The sequence below is a fragment of the Gymnogyps californianus genome, chromosome 1, assembly GCF_018139145.2.
Source record: "Gymnogyps californianus isolate 813 chromosome 1, ASM1813914v2, whole genome shotgun sequence".
Classification (NCBI taxonomy): Eukaryota; Metazoa; Chordata; class Aves; order Accipitriformes; family Cathartidae; genus Gymnogyps; species Gymnogyps californianus.
The window spans coordinates 110,527,102-110,539,241 of NC_059471.1; the positions used below are offsets into that span (position 1 = coordinate 110,527,102).

At 44.2% G+C, this 12,140-nt stretch overlaps 1 protein-coding gene across 1 annotated transcript; it reads left to right on the forward strand.

Annotated features, from left to right (window-relative positions):
* Positions 1-488: 488 nt before the first annotated feature.
* On the forward strand, positions 489-9,016 carry HSPA13 (heat shock protein family A (Hsp70) member 13). Its single transcript, XM_050914680.1, has 5 exons — positions 489-513; positions 1,708-2,048; positions 2,975-3,188; positions 3,809-3,976; positions 5,064-9,016. The coding sequence occupies exons 1-5, from the start codon at positions 489-491 to the stop codon at positions 5,732-5,734; spliced, it is 1,419 nt and encodes a 472-aa protein (XP_050770637.1). The 3' UTR covers positions 5,735-9,016.
* The last annotated feature ends 3,124 nt before the right edge of the window (positions 9,017-12,140 follow it).

Here is a 12,140-nt window from a genome sequence, read left to right on the forward strand (position 1 = left end):
TGCCGCCTGCCCGTGCCCCAGGGGAGCAGGACGCTCGGGGCTGGCAAGAAACTGGGCGTCGTTACCGCCCCGAGCACCAAGCCGCTGCCATGGCGCCCAGCGCACCCCTCACAGCGATGGCGGCCACGGCCGGCGGGTGCCGCGCCGCCACCAACCGAACTACCGCTCCCAGCAGGCACCGCGAGCCGGCCGACCCTGAGTTACGCATGCGCCGGGAGGGGTGACGCGCATCCTCCCTCGCTACCCGTTCCTCCCCTCCCCTGCCGCCGACTGACTCTTCTCTTAGCCCATTGGCTGGTGTCCGCCGGAAATCGCTGCGCCCCTATGCCCCCTGGGAGCTGTGGTTTTCTCACTCCCCTACGGTAGACTAGCGTGACTAGGGCGGGCGGGACGTGCGTACCACCAGTCCCGGCGTGCCGCGCGGCGCGGCCCGGAAGGCGCCGTCAGCAGTCGGCGTTGGCGGGCGCTGCTGGAGCCGCCGGGCAGCGATGGCCGGGCAGATGGCGGTGCTGGGTGAGCGCGGGCGGGGACCCAGGGGCCCGGTCCGCCCCTCGGGCTGCTGAGGGGACGGTGCCCGGGGGGCGGGCGGCGGTGGGGCCGGCGGAGCGCTGGGGAGCCCCCGCCCCGCCTGTAGCGGCCTACGCCTGGCAGGGCCCAGGCGCGTCGCGTCACCCCGCCTCAGGCGGTGGGCGCTGACCGCGACTGCGTGGTTTTGCTGGGGCTCTCGCAGTCCTTCTGCCAGCGTTATCGCCCCGGGCTGGCCTTTCAGGGTGGCACGGCGTCCTGTGGCGTGTTCGGTGTGTTGCTCTGTTTGGAAAGCCGGAGCGCTCAGTGGCGTATTGCTGAGAAATGCCTTGGAAGATTCGCGGCCGAAAGTAAACCTGTTCTTTCTCACTAGTCTTGTTGGAAGCACAGCTGTGACCACCCTTCCCTGCCGGGAAAAAGAGCTTATCCACTCTTTGAAATTTAAGCTATTTAGACTTCTTCTTGAGATTTTGTTTGTTTGTTGGTGCTTTTTCCCCTCCTCTGAGGCATTGCTTTATGTTAGGTTTTTGGGTTTTTTGCTTTGTCTGTGGTTTATATGTAAAATTAAAAAAAAAAACAAAACCAACTACTCTGCACTTAAATTAGCCTACCCCTTGATTTCAAGGCATAGAAAAGATTGAGAGGTGTGGGAAGATGCTCTTGGGGAGCTATGACTGAAATAGAAGGAGTTAGCATGGTTTTGGATCTCCTTATTTTTACACTTCCAGTGAAGTTGGAGGAGGTGTTTGAATCAGGAGTTTGTCACTTCACTGTAATTTTGTGCAGCCTCATTAACCAGATGTCCCTTAGGGGTCATTCATAGGTAATTCGCCCCCAAATACTAATTAGCCTATATTTTTGAAGTACCTTGCAGAAAGAAAAAGGATTATTACAGGGTGGTGGTATTTTTGGCTTTGCTGTACTTCTTGGGCTTTTTAAAATCTGCCTAGTATTTAATGCCTAAGCTTTTTGACTCTTCTAACCACTTTTTGTTGAATTAAGAGACCTGAACTTGCTTGTGACCTTTGAAGAAATTGAAAACTAATTAGGTAGCTGAACAGGCTTCAGAGCGTGAAATGAAACTGCATGAGGTGTAATGTATAATACCGTGTAATTTGCATTGACTTCTAAATTTGCAGCAGTAGATACTCTAACCCTATTTTTTAAAAATCTGTGTTTCAGGTTCGGCTATTCTGGCTCTCTTGTTAGCTGGCTATCTAGCACAGCAATATTTACCGATGCCTACACCGAAAGTAATTGGGATTGACCTTGGCACAACTTACTGCTCTGTTGGTGTCTTTCTTCCTGGAACAGGGCAGGTGAAGGTTATTGCAGATGAAAATGGACACAACAGCATACCAAGTGTAGTCTCTTTCACAGACAAAGATGTGTATGTAGGATATGATGGCCTAGAACTGGCTGATTCAAATCCTCAGAACACCATATATGACGCAAAAAGATTCATTGGGAAAATCTTCACTTCAGAAGAACTGAAAAGTGAAAGTAGCAGGTATCCCTTTAAGGTAAGTAGCCATCTTCTTCAGTTCTCTCCAAGCAGTAAGCTATAGGATGCTTGAAACATGTAGTAGGTGACCAGCTTGTCTGACCTCAAGTCCTTTGGCTAAATCTGATATGCCTGAAAACCGTAAGAGGTATCCAGAGAGAGGAGGAGGAGGAAACGGTTGTGGAAGTCACATACCTGTGCATGAGAGCTGATAGTGATTTTCCAGAGGAACCTGTCCTCTACTGTGAAATGTGTTTCTGGGTAACCTTCCAGCCCGTCCTCTTAAAGTACAAATTTCAGCTTGAAATTCTAACTGTGCTTTGCTGAAACTTCACTTTTTCCCTGAGATTAAAAAAAAGGCACATCTTCTCTGTCCCAGTGCATTTTTTTCCCCCTAGGACTTTTCTAGTGCTCACTTGACCAGCAGCAGATCTTGAAAGCTGCTTTTTAAAAAAAGTATTGCATTAATTTAGCATGGTGCGGTATTTGCTGAAAAGAGACAAATTTTCAGGTACTGCAGTCTTTGAATTCTTTACTTGTTAAGAGAAGCTGTTCCAGTACCAACCTGTTTGCTTCCTTTCGGAAAGAAGAACCTGTGGGAAGCTTTATCAGTAGGGTAAACCTAATGATTAAAAAGCATTACTTTTATCTTTGAATGTGGTGTTGAAGTTGATTACACAGTTGCTAAGTCTTAACTATTTTTCATGTGTCTTACCTGGGCACAGTGGGTGTCACTACTTTGGATATACTCGGACCCCTTAAGTGGCATGTTTTGCATAATACTCATAGTCAAGGAATGAAAGTGATTCAGGAAGTGGCAAAAGCACTTTCATATTTTTCCAGAATAAACAGACTATATGGAAGTAAAACATTTGGTGGGAGCAGGGTGGGAGAGCATAAGAAAAAGACTTCTCACCTGTGGGTTGTGTTGCTTTTTCCTCCTAGATTTTCAACAACAATGGATCAGCTGAATTTTCTGTGACAACTAATGAAACCTTTCGCATCACTCCAGAGCATATTGGCTCTCAGCTGCTACTGAAATTGAAGAGAATGGCAGAAGACTATCTTGGCATGCCCATTTCAAAGGCGGTCATCTCTGTGCCAGCAGAGTTTGATGAAAGGCAACGGAATTCTACCATTAGGGCAGCTAACCTTGCAGGTGATGTCTCTTTATTCCAATGTTTTTCTATGAAACCTTCAGGTCTGTTTCACTAACAGTAAGGTCTTTGGGGAAGATACAGAAACAGTGAATCAGTGATAGAGAACCTTGGAATGGATTTATTTTTTTACAGACCACTAACAATTGTGAGGAACAGCAGAGAACTCCTGGGTACTGACAGGTGCAGCTGACATGCAAATGTAGATAGCTAGAACAAGTAAGTTTTACTTCAGGGAAAACAGTGGGTTTGGTAATCTCCAAATAGAGAGACTATGCAGAGCACCCTTGGACAATAATGTAAACAGAAATAGAACATGTGACATAGTTCTCGTAGCAAGGTTTCTCTGGAAGAAATGTGTTTGGGCAAATCATGGTTCATGACTTCACCCTGATGCTGAAGTAGTACTACTTTAGGCTTAAAGAAAGAAAAGAGTTCACTGAGAATTACTGCTTAGAAAATTATGTCCTTTATAGCTGACATTTTACTTAAGGTAAGTTTGGTTAAAAAAAAAAAACAAAAAAAAAACCAAAACAACCTAATGGTAAATGTCATTATGATGTGAGAACTGCAGTTTTCTGAAGTGTACCTGACTGTTGCTTGGTATCTTTGCTCTTTGTAGGGCTAAAAATTTTGCGAGTGATCAATGAACCCACAGCTGCAGCTATGGCTTATGGACTCCACAAAGCTGATGTGTTTAATGTTCTGGTGGTGGATTTGGGTGGAGGAACTTTGGATGTGTCTCTGTTGAACAAGCAGGGAGGGATGTTCCTCACACGAGCCATGGCAGGTGAGAAAAAATGCTTTACTTTCTCAAGGAATGGGGGAAAAGGAAAGGTGCACCTAAAGTCATAATTACAGAGGCATTTTAAAACATACCAGCCTTGTCACAAAGTGTTCTCCAAATGTGTTCTCAGCTGCCTTTCATGCAAAATTAGGTTTGTGACTGGTTTCAACAATTAAGATAAATTCACAGGGTTTGGCTAACTCAAAGGGGGTAAGTTGTGGTTTCATTTTATCCATGGCTGTTAACTTTTGTGCCCACTAGTAAAGTGCTGGTGCGTATTACAATTACTTTGACTGGGCTTTTGGGGGCTGGGGGTGTTACAAATCTTTCTATCACCTTTGTCCAAACTGGAAATACTTGCCAAATCATTGACCAGTGCTTTAGAGCATCCTCACCTTGTGTTTGGCTCCAGCTCAGTTGGGCAGGGTTTGGGAATCCGCATGCTGTTAACCCAGAAGTAAGTTTTGTGATATATATGTGCCAGAGTGATTCATCGCTTGGCAAAGAGTTCTGGTAGCAACGTTTAGTAAAACTGTAGTGAATACACAACTGCTTTTCAGATGACTGGATTCAGACAGGTCTGAGATGCAGTGCTAACTGTCTGTGTTGCCTTCAATGAACAAGTTTTGATGTGAGCTGCTGCTCAGTCCAGTAAGAGTGGAACGGCAAGAAATATTCAGCAGCTTCGTTCTGATTTAGATAGAGGTCCACTAAGTGAATTCCTGTTTTCAGTCAAAACAAAACAGTGGAAACTTTGAGAGTATTGTTCAGCACAGATGAAAATCTGCAGGCCATTTTTTTAACTCTATTGAGTGGAAAGCATGAACAGTTCCAGGGGAAAAACATTGAGGGGGGTAGATTCTAAAATAGCTGCTAAATAAAAATCTGGAAGTCACTATCCATCATGCGTTCTTCAGTGGACAACAATTATGTCTGTCTTCGCAGCTCTGTGAGCTCTTGTGCTATGCTTATCATCCTAGTATCATTGTTCTGGCCCTTGAGCACCATCTCCAAGTAAAAGAGAAGGTGCGTGCTGCATTCCGAAGCTTTGAAAGCGATGTGTCTGATGCCTTCCGTTCTGATGTTTCAGGTAACAACAAACTTGGAGGACAGGATTTTAATCAGAGGTTGTTGCTGTATTTGTATGATCAGCTCCATCAAATGTATGGTTCTCTGCCAACAAGAAAAGAAGAAATACATCGCCTCAGACAGGCTGTGGAAGCAGTTAAATTAAATCTGACTGTTCATGAGGCAGCTACACTAAGGGTGTTGTTAACTATGCCAGAAAGGAAGCTTGCAAAAGAACTTCCAGAAAATGAGGTAAAAACAAACACTGTGCTAAAAGGCAAGCTTTCACAAAAAACAAAAGATCTGAAAAATCTTGGAGACACTTCAAAAGTAGAGAACAACTTTGTCAAAGTTGTGTTTGAAACAGAAATCTCGAGGAAGCTATTTGAGATGTTAAATGAGGACCTTTTTGAGAAGATTCTTGTGCCCATAGAACAAGTGTTGAAGGAAGGCCACCTACACAAAGCAGAAGTGGATGAAATTGTGTTAGTTGGAGGCTCCACCCGGATTCCTCAAATACGCAAAGTGATTCAGGATTTCTTTGGAAAGGAACCTAACACCTCCGTAGATCCTGATCTAGCAGTTGTAATGGGCGTAGCTATCCAAGCAGGAATTGTTGGTGGGTCCTGGCCTCTTCAAGTCAGCGCTGTAGAAATTCCTAATAAGCATTTACGGAAGACTAACTTTAACTGAAAAGAAACTCTTCCCTGTTGCATTCCATCTCTCCAAAAGTGTACTTTGATGGTGCATACTTATCTGACTGGCAGTGGAGCCTAATCTTAGCCGTATTATATTCATTTTTTTATCTATTCCAGTTAGGTGTTACTGGACACCTAATTGTGTTAAAGCTAGATGTTCCTTTAAAGGTACGAGTGTTTTTTGAAGTTCTGAAGTGTCTTGTATTTGCCTGTAGATTGGATATTGGATGACAGTGCTAGTGATGACACACCCACATTTTCTTGCTAAATTTTATTAGCAAATCCTGAAGAGGTGTGTGTTTAAAATATAAAGGGAGTGTGACCAAAGGTTAGAGATAATGTGGTATGGTACTGTAGGTATTCCCAGGTCCAATATATTTACTTTGAAAGAATGTGAAGCAGTGTTAACGCACATAGCGCTAGCAGTGTTGAGCTTAAATTTATTTATTTATTGAATTGAGTCATTTGAGCATTTAAGCACCTTTCTAAAAGGCATGTTGCAGCTTGAATGAGACTTACGCATTCACTTGATTCTTCTGCTGTTCATAACAGCATAACGGTATTACTGAGGCTATACGGCAAACTGTCTCACGTTTCAGCGGAACCATATTAAGAAACTTAGCTCTTGCTACTGTAGAGTTACTTAGTGTGTCTCCAAGGGCTTACTTCCTGATCTGGTTTTGATGGTTAACATACAGGTGCTGCTGTCATACCACTGATGTTCTCCACAGAGAACAAGGGTATATCGCCAACTATTTATACCTCTCCCCGCCTTATTTGAAAACTGCAGTAATTTTATGTATCTTAAAGCCACACCTGTACATCTTCCCTTGAATTTGACCAACACGAATTTCATTGTTGCGCATCTACAAGTGTGTGATGTCTTTCCCCTGGAGCACCCCCAGCCGTACTGTTCTCGGGGAGAACGTGTGAGACAGAAGGGACTGCCTGGATGAAGTCTAGTTCCTTTAGTCCTAGTAAATGAAAACTCACCCAACTATTTCATACTTTTTAGCTCATATCTCTGATTTAAGTTTTGTCATATCCCCACTCTAAACTGAACGTAGATCAGAGATTGTAGCTGCTCTTTTGGGAAGGAAGCAGTGTGTGTAACTCAGGATTTGAGGTAGCACTTCTAAGGACTTTATTTTAGGCAAATAGTTTGCTACCCAGCTATCTAGCAAATGCATGAGAAGGAAAAAGTTAATGATCTGAAAAAAAAAATTGGTGACAGTTCTGCTCTCTTTGGAGGATTAAATCAATACTTAAAGGCCAGTTGAGTTCTTTTATCTGTGTAGAACTTTCTACAATGAAAACACTTCATTTAGCTAAGACTGGCTTCAACATCCATCAACCCAGTCTTAATCAGGTAAGCTCTAGTAACAGGTGGTTCTAAGCACTTTCTTGTATTCTCCAGAATAACTTTGTTTGTATTAAGCTTGCCAAGATAAAGTGTGGGGCTTAGATTTATTGTTTAACCTTATGACTATGTTAAAATAGGCTTATTCTCCTGGCAGTAGGCCTGAGTTATGGCACTGCCATAAATCAATTGTGCTGACTCAGCTGTTTGCATAGCTATTGTCTAAACATACCACGAAGGTGATCAGGGGCCTGGAGCACCTCCCCTGTGAAGACAGGCTGAGAGGGCTGGGCTTGTTCAGCCTGGAGAAGAGAAGGCTCCAGGGAGACCTTATAGCAGCCTGCCAGTACCTAGAAGGGGCCTACAGGAAAGCTGGAGAGGGACTTCTTACAAGGGCATGTAGTGATAGGACAAGGGGTAATGGCTTTAAACTGAAAGAGGGTAGGTTTAGATTAGATGTAAGGAAGAAGTTCTTTACTGTGAGGGTGGTGAGACACCGGAACAGGTTGCCCAGAGAAGTTGTGGATGCCCCCTCCCTGGAAGTGTTCAAGGCCAGGTTGGATGGGGCTTTCAGCAAGCTGGTCTAGTGGAAGGTGTCCCCGCCCATGGCAAGGGGGTTGGAACCAGATGATCTTTAAGGTCCCGTCCAACTCAAACCATTCTGATTCATTCTATTCTATCTTTGAAGTAATCCAATTAAAAACCTCTTAAATTGAATCCTAGTTGCACACAACCATTCCATCAGCATTGTTTAACTTCACAGAGGATTCCCAAAATACTGCTCACATCTGTTTAATTTCCCTGAGTTGAAAACCAGAGTGATTTTTTTTTACTTGAGGATTTTTTCCCTTTGTACTTCTTTGAAAGTGACCGTGTCTAAGTCTGTAGGGAACTTCCAGTAACTAAAACTCCTGTGTTGAAAGAAGTGCCTCTTCAGTGAAATCATGGATGAATGCCAATATACGATACAGTTCTTGTACGCAGTTGCTATTTGGGGCCTTTGCTTTGCATATATAAATGTATGGATTTAATTCAACATATATTCCAATGTCTTCGGAGTCATTGTGGCCTTTCCTTCTGCCCTGCTGTAAATTCATCTCAATGTCTACTGGAGTTACAGTAGGTTTTCAGTCTTCATTTTTTTTGATGCACTGTGTAAAATGAGCAGACCTGTATAAAAATAGCACCACATCACAGTGAAGTTAAACTATTAACAGCTTTTTGCAATTTTGGGACAAGTTGGGTAGGAGTGTGGGAGTAACTTGAAACTGTTAAGCTCTCAATGCAAATAAATGAAGTACTTTTTTTCTTTCGCATACTTCGCTCTGGAGGAGTTAAATCTCCTTCAGTGTTAATCTGGGACTTGTAAGGGAAGGGTGAGTTGTTTACTTGTGTTAAAAAAAAAAAAAAAATCACAAAAGGGTATTTATTTGGATTTCTATACAGATTTTTTTTTTGAGTAGAGAAGTTACTGTACATTGGATATCTCACAATGCATCCTTATTTATTAAATAACTTTTCTGAGTTCTGCAATCAAGTTATTTATTTTGTATCTTTTGACTTTAATACTGTATTTTGGCACAAACCATTGAATTTTAAAGATGAGTCCACTGTACTAAATGGGTATTTCCAGGTATGCACATGTACTGCTTACCAAAAGTCTCTCTTTAAACAAATTAATATTTGAAGGCTGAAATCTTTCTGCAAACAGTCCTTGAAATCTGAGTATGGTTGCCTGTGGTGTTAGGTGTGTAACAAATTTATATAGCTAAAGCTTGTTTTGCGAGTTGAAATTCTGAAAGTATAAGATGCCTCACCAGTTGTATGTTCCTAAATTGTTTCCAAGTGCAGATGATGAAATGCATTTTATAAATAACCTTTTAGAATGTTTCTAATAAAAGCAATTTCTGTCCCTTGGACATGTCTTGTTTCAGTTTCTCAGGGAAATACTGTAACAGCACTATTCCCGTGTCTTCCTCGAATTCCTTTGGAGGTTAGAGGATGAGGTTGTAATCCCTCAACTTGTCAAGGGGTTGTTATACCCTGGAGTGACAGATCTCCTCTGGGAAGTGGCACAGAGGAGTCTTAGGAACTGGGGTGGGAGGGAAAAAACCCTTTCTCAAGCTGCAGTTTGGAGTGGAAGAACAGAACTGAGAAGAAGAGTGCAGGTTGGTGCAAGGAGTGACTGGGAGGAAGGAGGAAACACCAACAGCGAGGGGAAACCCTGGTCAAAGGGGGTGACAATGAACTCCGTGCTCCTGTTGGGAGTGGGAGCAGTTCCCACCCCTCGTACCCTTATGCTCCTTGTGCCCTGCCTGCTGGATCACAGGATGTGGGGCAGGAACAGACCCTTCCTCGTGTTGGTCAACAGCTGCAGGACAGATGTGGGGAATGGCTCCCAGCATATACAGAGTGAAGGCTGGGGACAGGTTAGTGCAGAATATGAGCAAATGGGATGTTTGAAAAGTTGCAGGTAGGGAAGCTTGCCCCAGCAGGTTCCAAATTGTCCTTTGGGTTTCCAGCTGCGAGAGGGTTTCTACATGTACATCATCTTGGGTTTCAGGCTGGGAAATGTAAGGTCCAGAGAGCCTGAACAATGATGGTGTTTCATAAATGAATCTTTCAGCCTGCAGTTTAAACCCAGTCCAGAATTTTCATGGATGACTACTGCTCAGAAACATAGCCAGAGAAAATGCTACAGAGCATTTGCAAACCTCTTGCTTCCCCAGTGCAAAAGCTGTGATGATAACCCTAAGCCTAGTCCAGCCTTCCCCCAACAGACAGCAATCAACTATGGCTGGCAAAAGGCAGAAATGTGTGAGTTCCTGTGAGGGAAAGGAGGGGTTTCCCCTCAACTTCTTTGCAGTTTCTCCTGTGATACTGCCAGGGAAGTGTAGAGCAAGGGCTGGAAGCAGGGCTGAGGGAAGTGGCACCTGAGAAGATGCTGCCTGTGGGATTTTTGAATGCTGTGGGAAAGGAAGATGATAGCAGGGCATGAGCAGGTTCTGCTCCATGCTTCTTCCTGTGAGAAGGAAAAACGGCCATGGTGCCCTTCTGAGCCTCATCCTCACTTTGGACTCTGCCCTGATACCCTGGCTGTCCCACCCTTCCTTTCCCTAGCCCTAGCAACCTAGCTGGAAAAGGAGGCCATGCAGGAGCTCCTCAAAGGGATGAGCTGTTGGGTCCCTCATACTATCTCCAATCAAGTGACGGTAACCCGCACGGTCAGAAGGCCCTCTGAGAACAGCCCCAAGCTGGGTGTTTCCATGCTTGCCTTTCCTCAGCCTAGCACCTTCTCAGCAGTCTCAGCAATTAGCGGCCCATATGGGGCAGAGCCTTTCACAGGTGGTGGGTGCCTATGAGTAGCCCCACAGGATGAGGCTGGGACCTGATCCCGAAATGCCCTGGAGGCACAGGAGAATTGGTGTTTGGAGGAGAGAGTGCAGGAGAGGCGAGGTATGTGCTGAGCTGGCCTGCAGCGCTAGGACATGACTTTGCGCTGTCAACAGAGTTAGCTGGTGACGTTGTGTTTGGTGGGTTGTGTCGGGTACTGCAAAGTCTGAATTAATATTGAACTTGAGGCAGCCGAGTGGTCTGTCCCTCTTTGTTTCTTAGAGTGAGTCTCTGACATCAGGTGTGTGAGGAGAGTAGAGGTTGCAGACCCTGGGTGATACTCTTACTGCAAAATTGCCTTTTCCTGCCTGCCCTAAAGCCTGTTAGATCATTTACTTTGGTAAGCTATTGCTGCATGAAAACCCAGCAGGAGCATATCATGCTGGTTCTGCCCCCACTGCACCGCCTTTTGCAAAGTATAGCTGTATGTGAGGACTACAGCTTGCTGAAAGAGAAGGAATGGCTATTTGGCTTTTGCTGAGGCTAGTCCACCATTCTCTTTTCTCTCAGACTTCGCAATTATCCAGTCTGCAGCTTTTCCCAACTGTGGTCTGAAGGCAGTCTGAAGCTGTAAGGCTATGTCAGCCCACCAGTAAGCACAGAAAACCCTCCGCCCCACAAATTAAAAACAACAAAAAAAAGTAAAAATCACCATGCACTGATGCCAGTCCTCAAATTATTTTCTCTGGACCTTGCAAAGGGGGTTGGTCTCTGAGGTACTGAAGTTAACCTCCCCAGCCTTATGCCTAAAACTTACTAGTCAGTTTAGGAACAGCACTCTCTTCGGACCTTTCCAGTTCCTCCTGCGGTACTTGCAGGTAAGGGTGGGTTTGGAGCGGGTAAGGGATGGGGACAAGGTTGGGGGAAGCAGAGCCTCAGAGGAGCCTGCCTGTGGCACTTCGAATGTTGCAGGGAAGTTAAATGTTGGTATGAGAAGGTTCTGCTCTGTTGGGAAGGTACTGTTGGCCTCACTTGGGGGAAAGAAGAGGAAAACAGAGATGAAAAGCAGGAAGCTGTTCTCTCTCCCAAGAAACTTTGTCACACCAGTCTCTCCAAGACTTTCAGAAGATAAGTTACTTGGGCAGGGCTGTTCCTAGTCTAAAATCATTATATACTCCTAACAGTTTCGTGCGAGTGATAGTACATTTAGTTGTGTTTTGCAGCCAATTAAACTAGGTAGTACTCTGTCTTCAATGTAGGAAGACAGGCTTTCTTTTTTACCTTCAGGAAAGGATAGAGAAATCATTCACCTTCACTGTAGTAGAATCACATCTTTGAGGAACTCTCTTCAGAGAGCCTCCATCACTTCTCACCACCTTTCTAAAACAGCAAATATGGTTTGCTTGCTACCAGGCAAGAAATCAAGATCCTACTTGATATTAATCAGGTGTCAATATTAAAGCAACATAACAGGGCTGTAGCCTGAAACTTTATTCATGTACTTTGGGGTTTTTTTTGGGGGGGGTGTGTTTTTGTTTTTAAAGCAGTTGATGGGGATCTTCTCTTAGTTTTTGAAGATAAGATTGTATTGATTGAGTTGTTACTGAATTTGAAGAGTTTCAGGAACTGTAATAAAAATGGAAATTAATATTTATGTGGCCTACAGAAGCATAGGCATGTTTAACTGACGCTGTCAGTAAACATACAT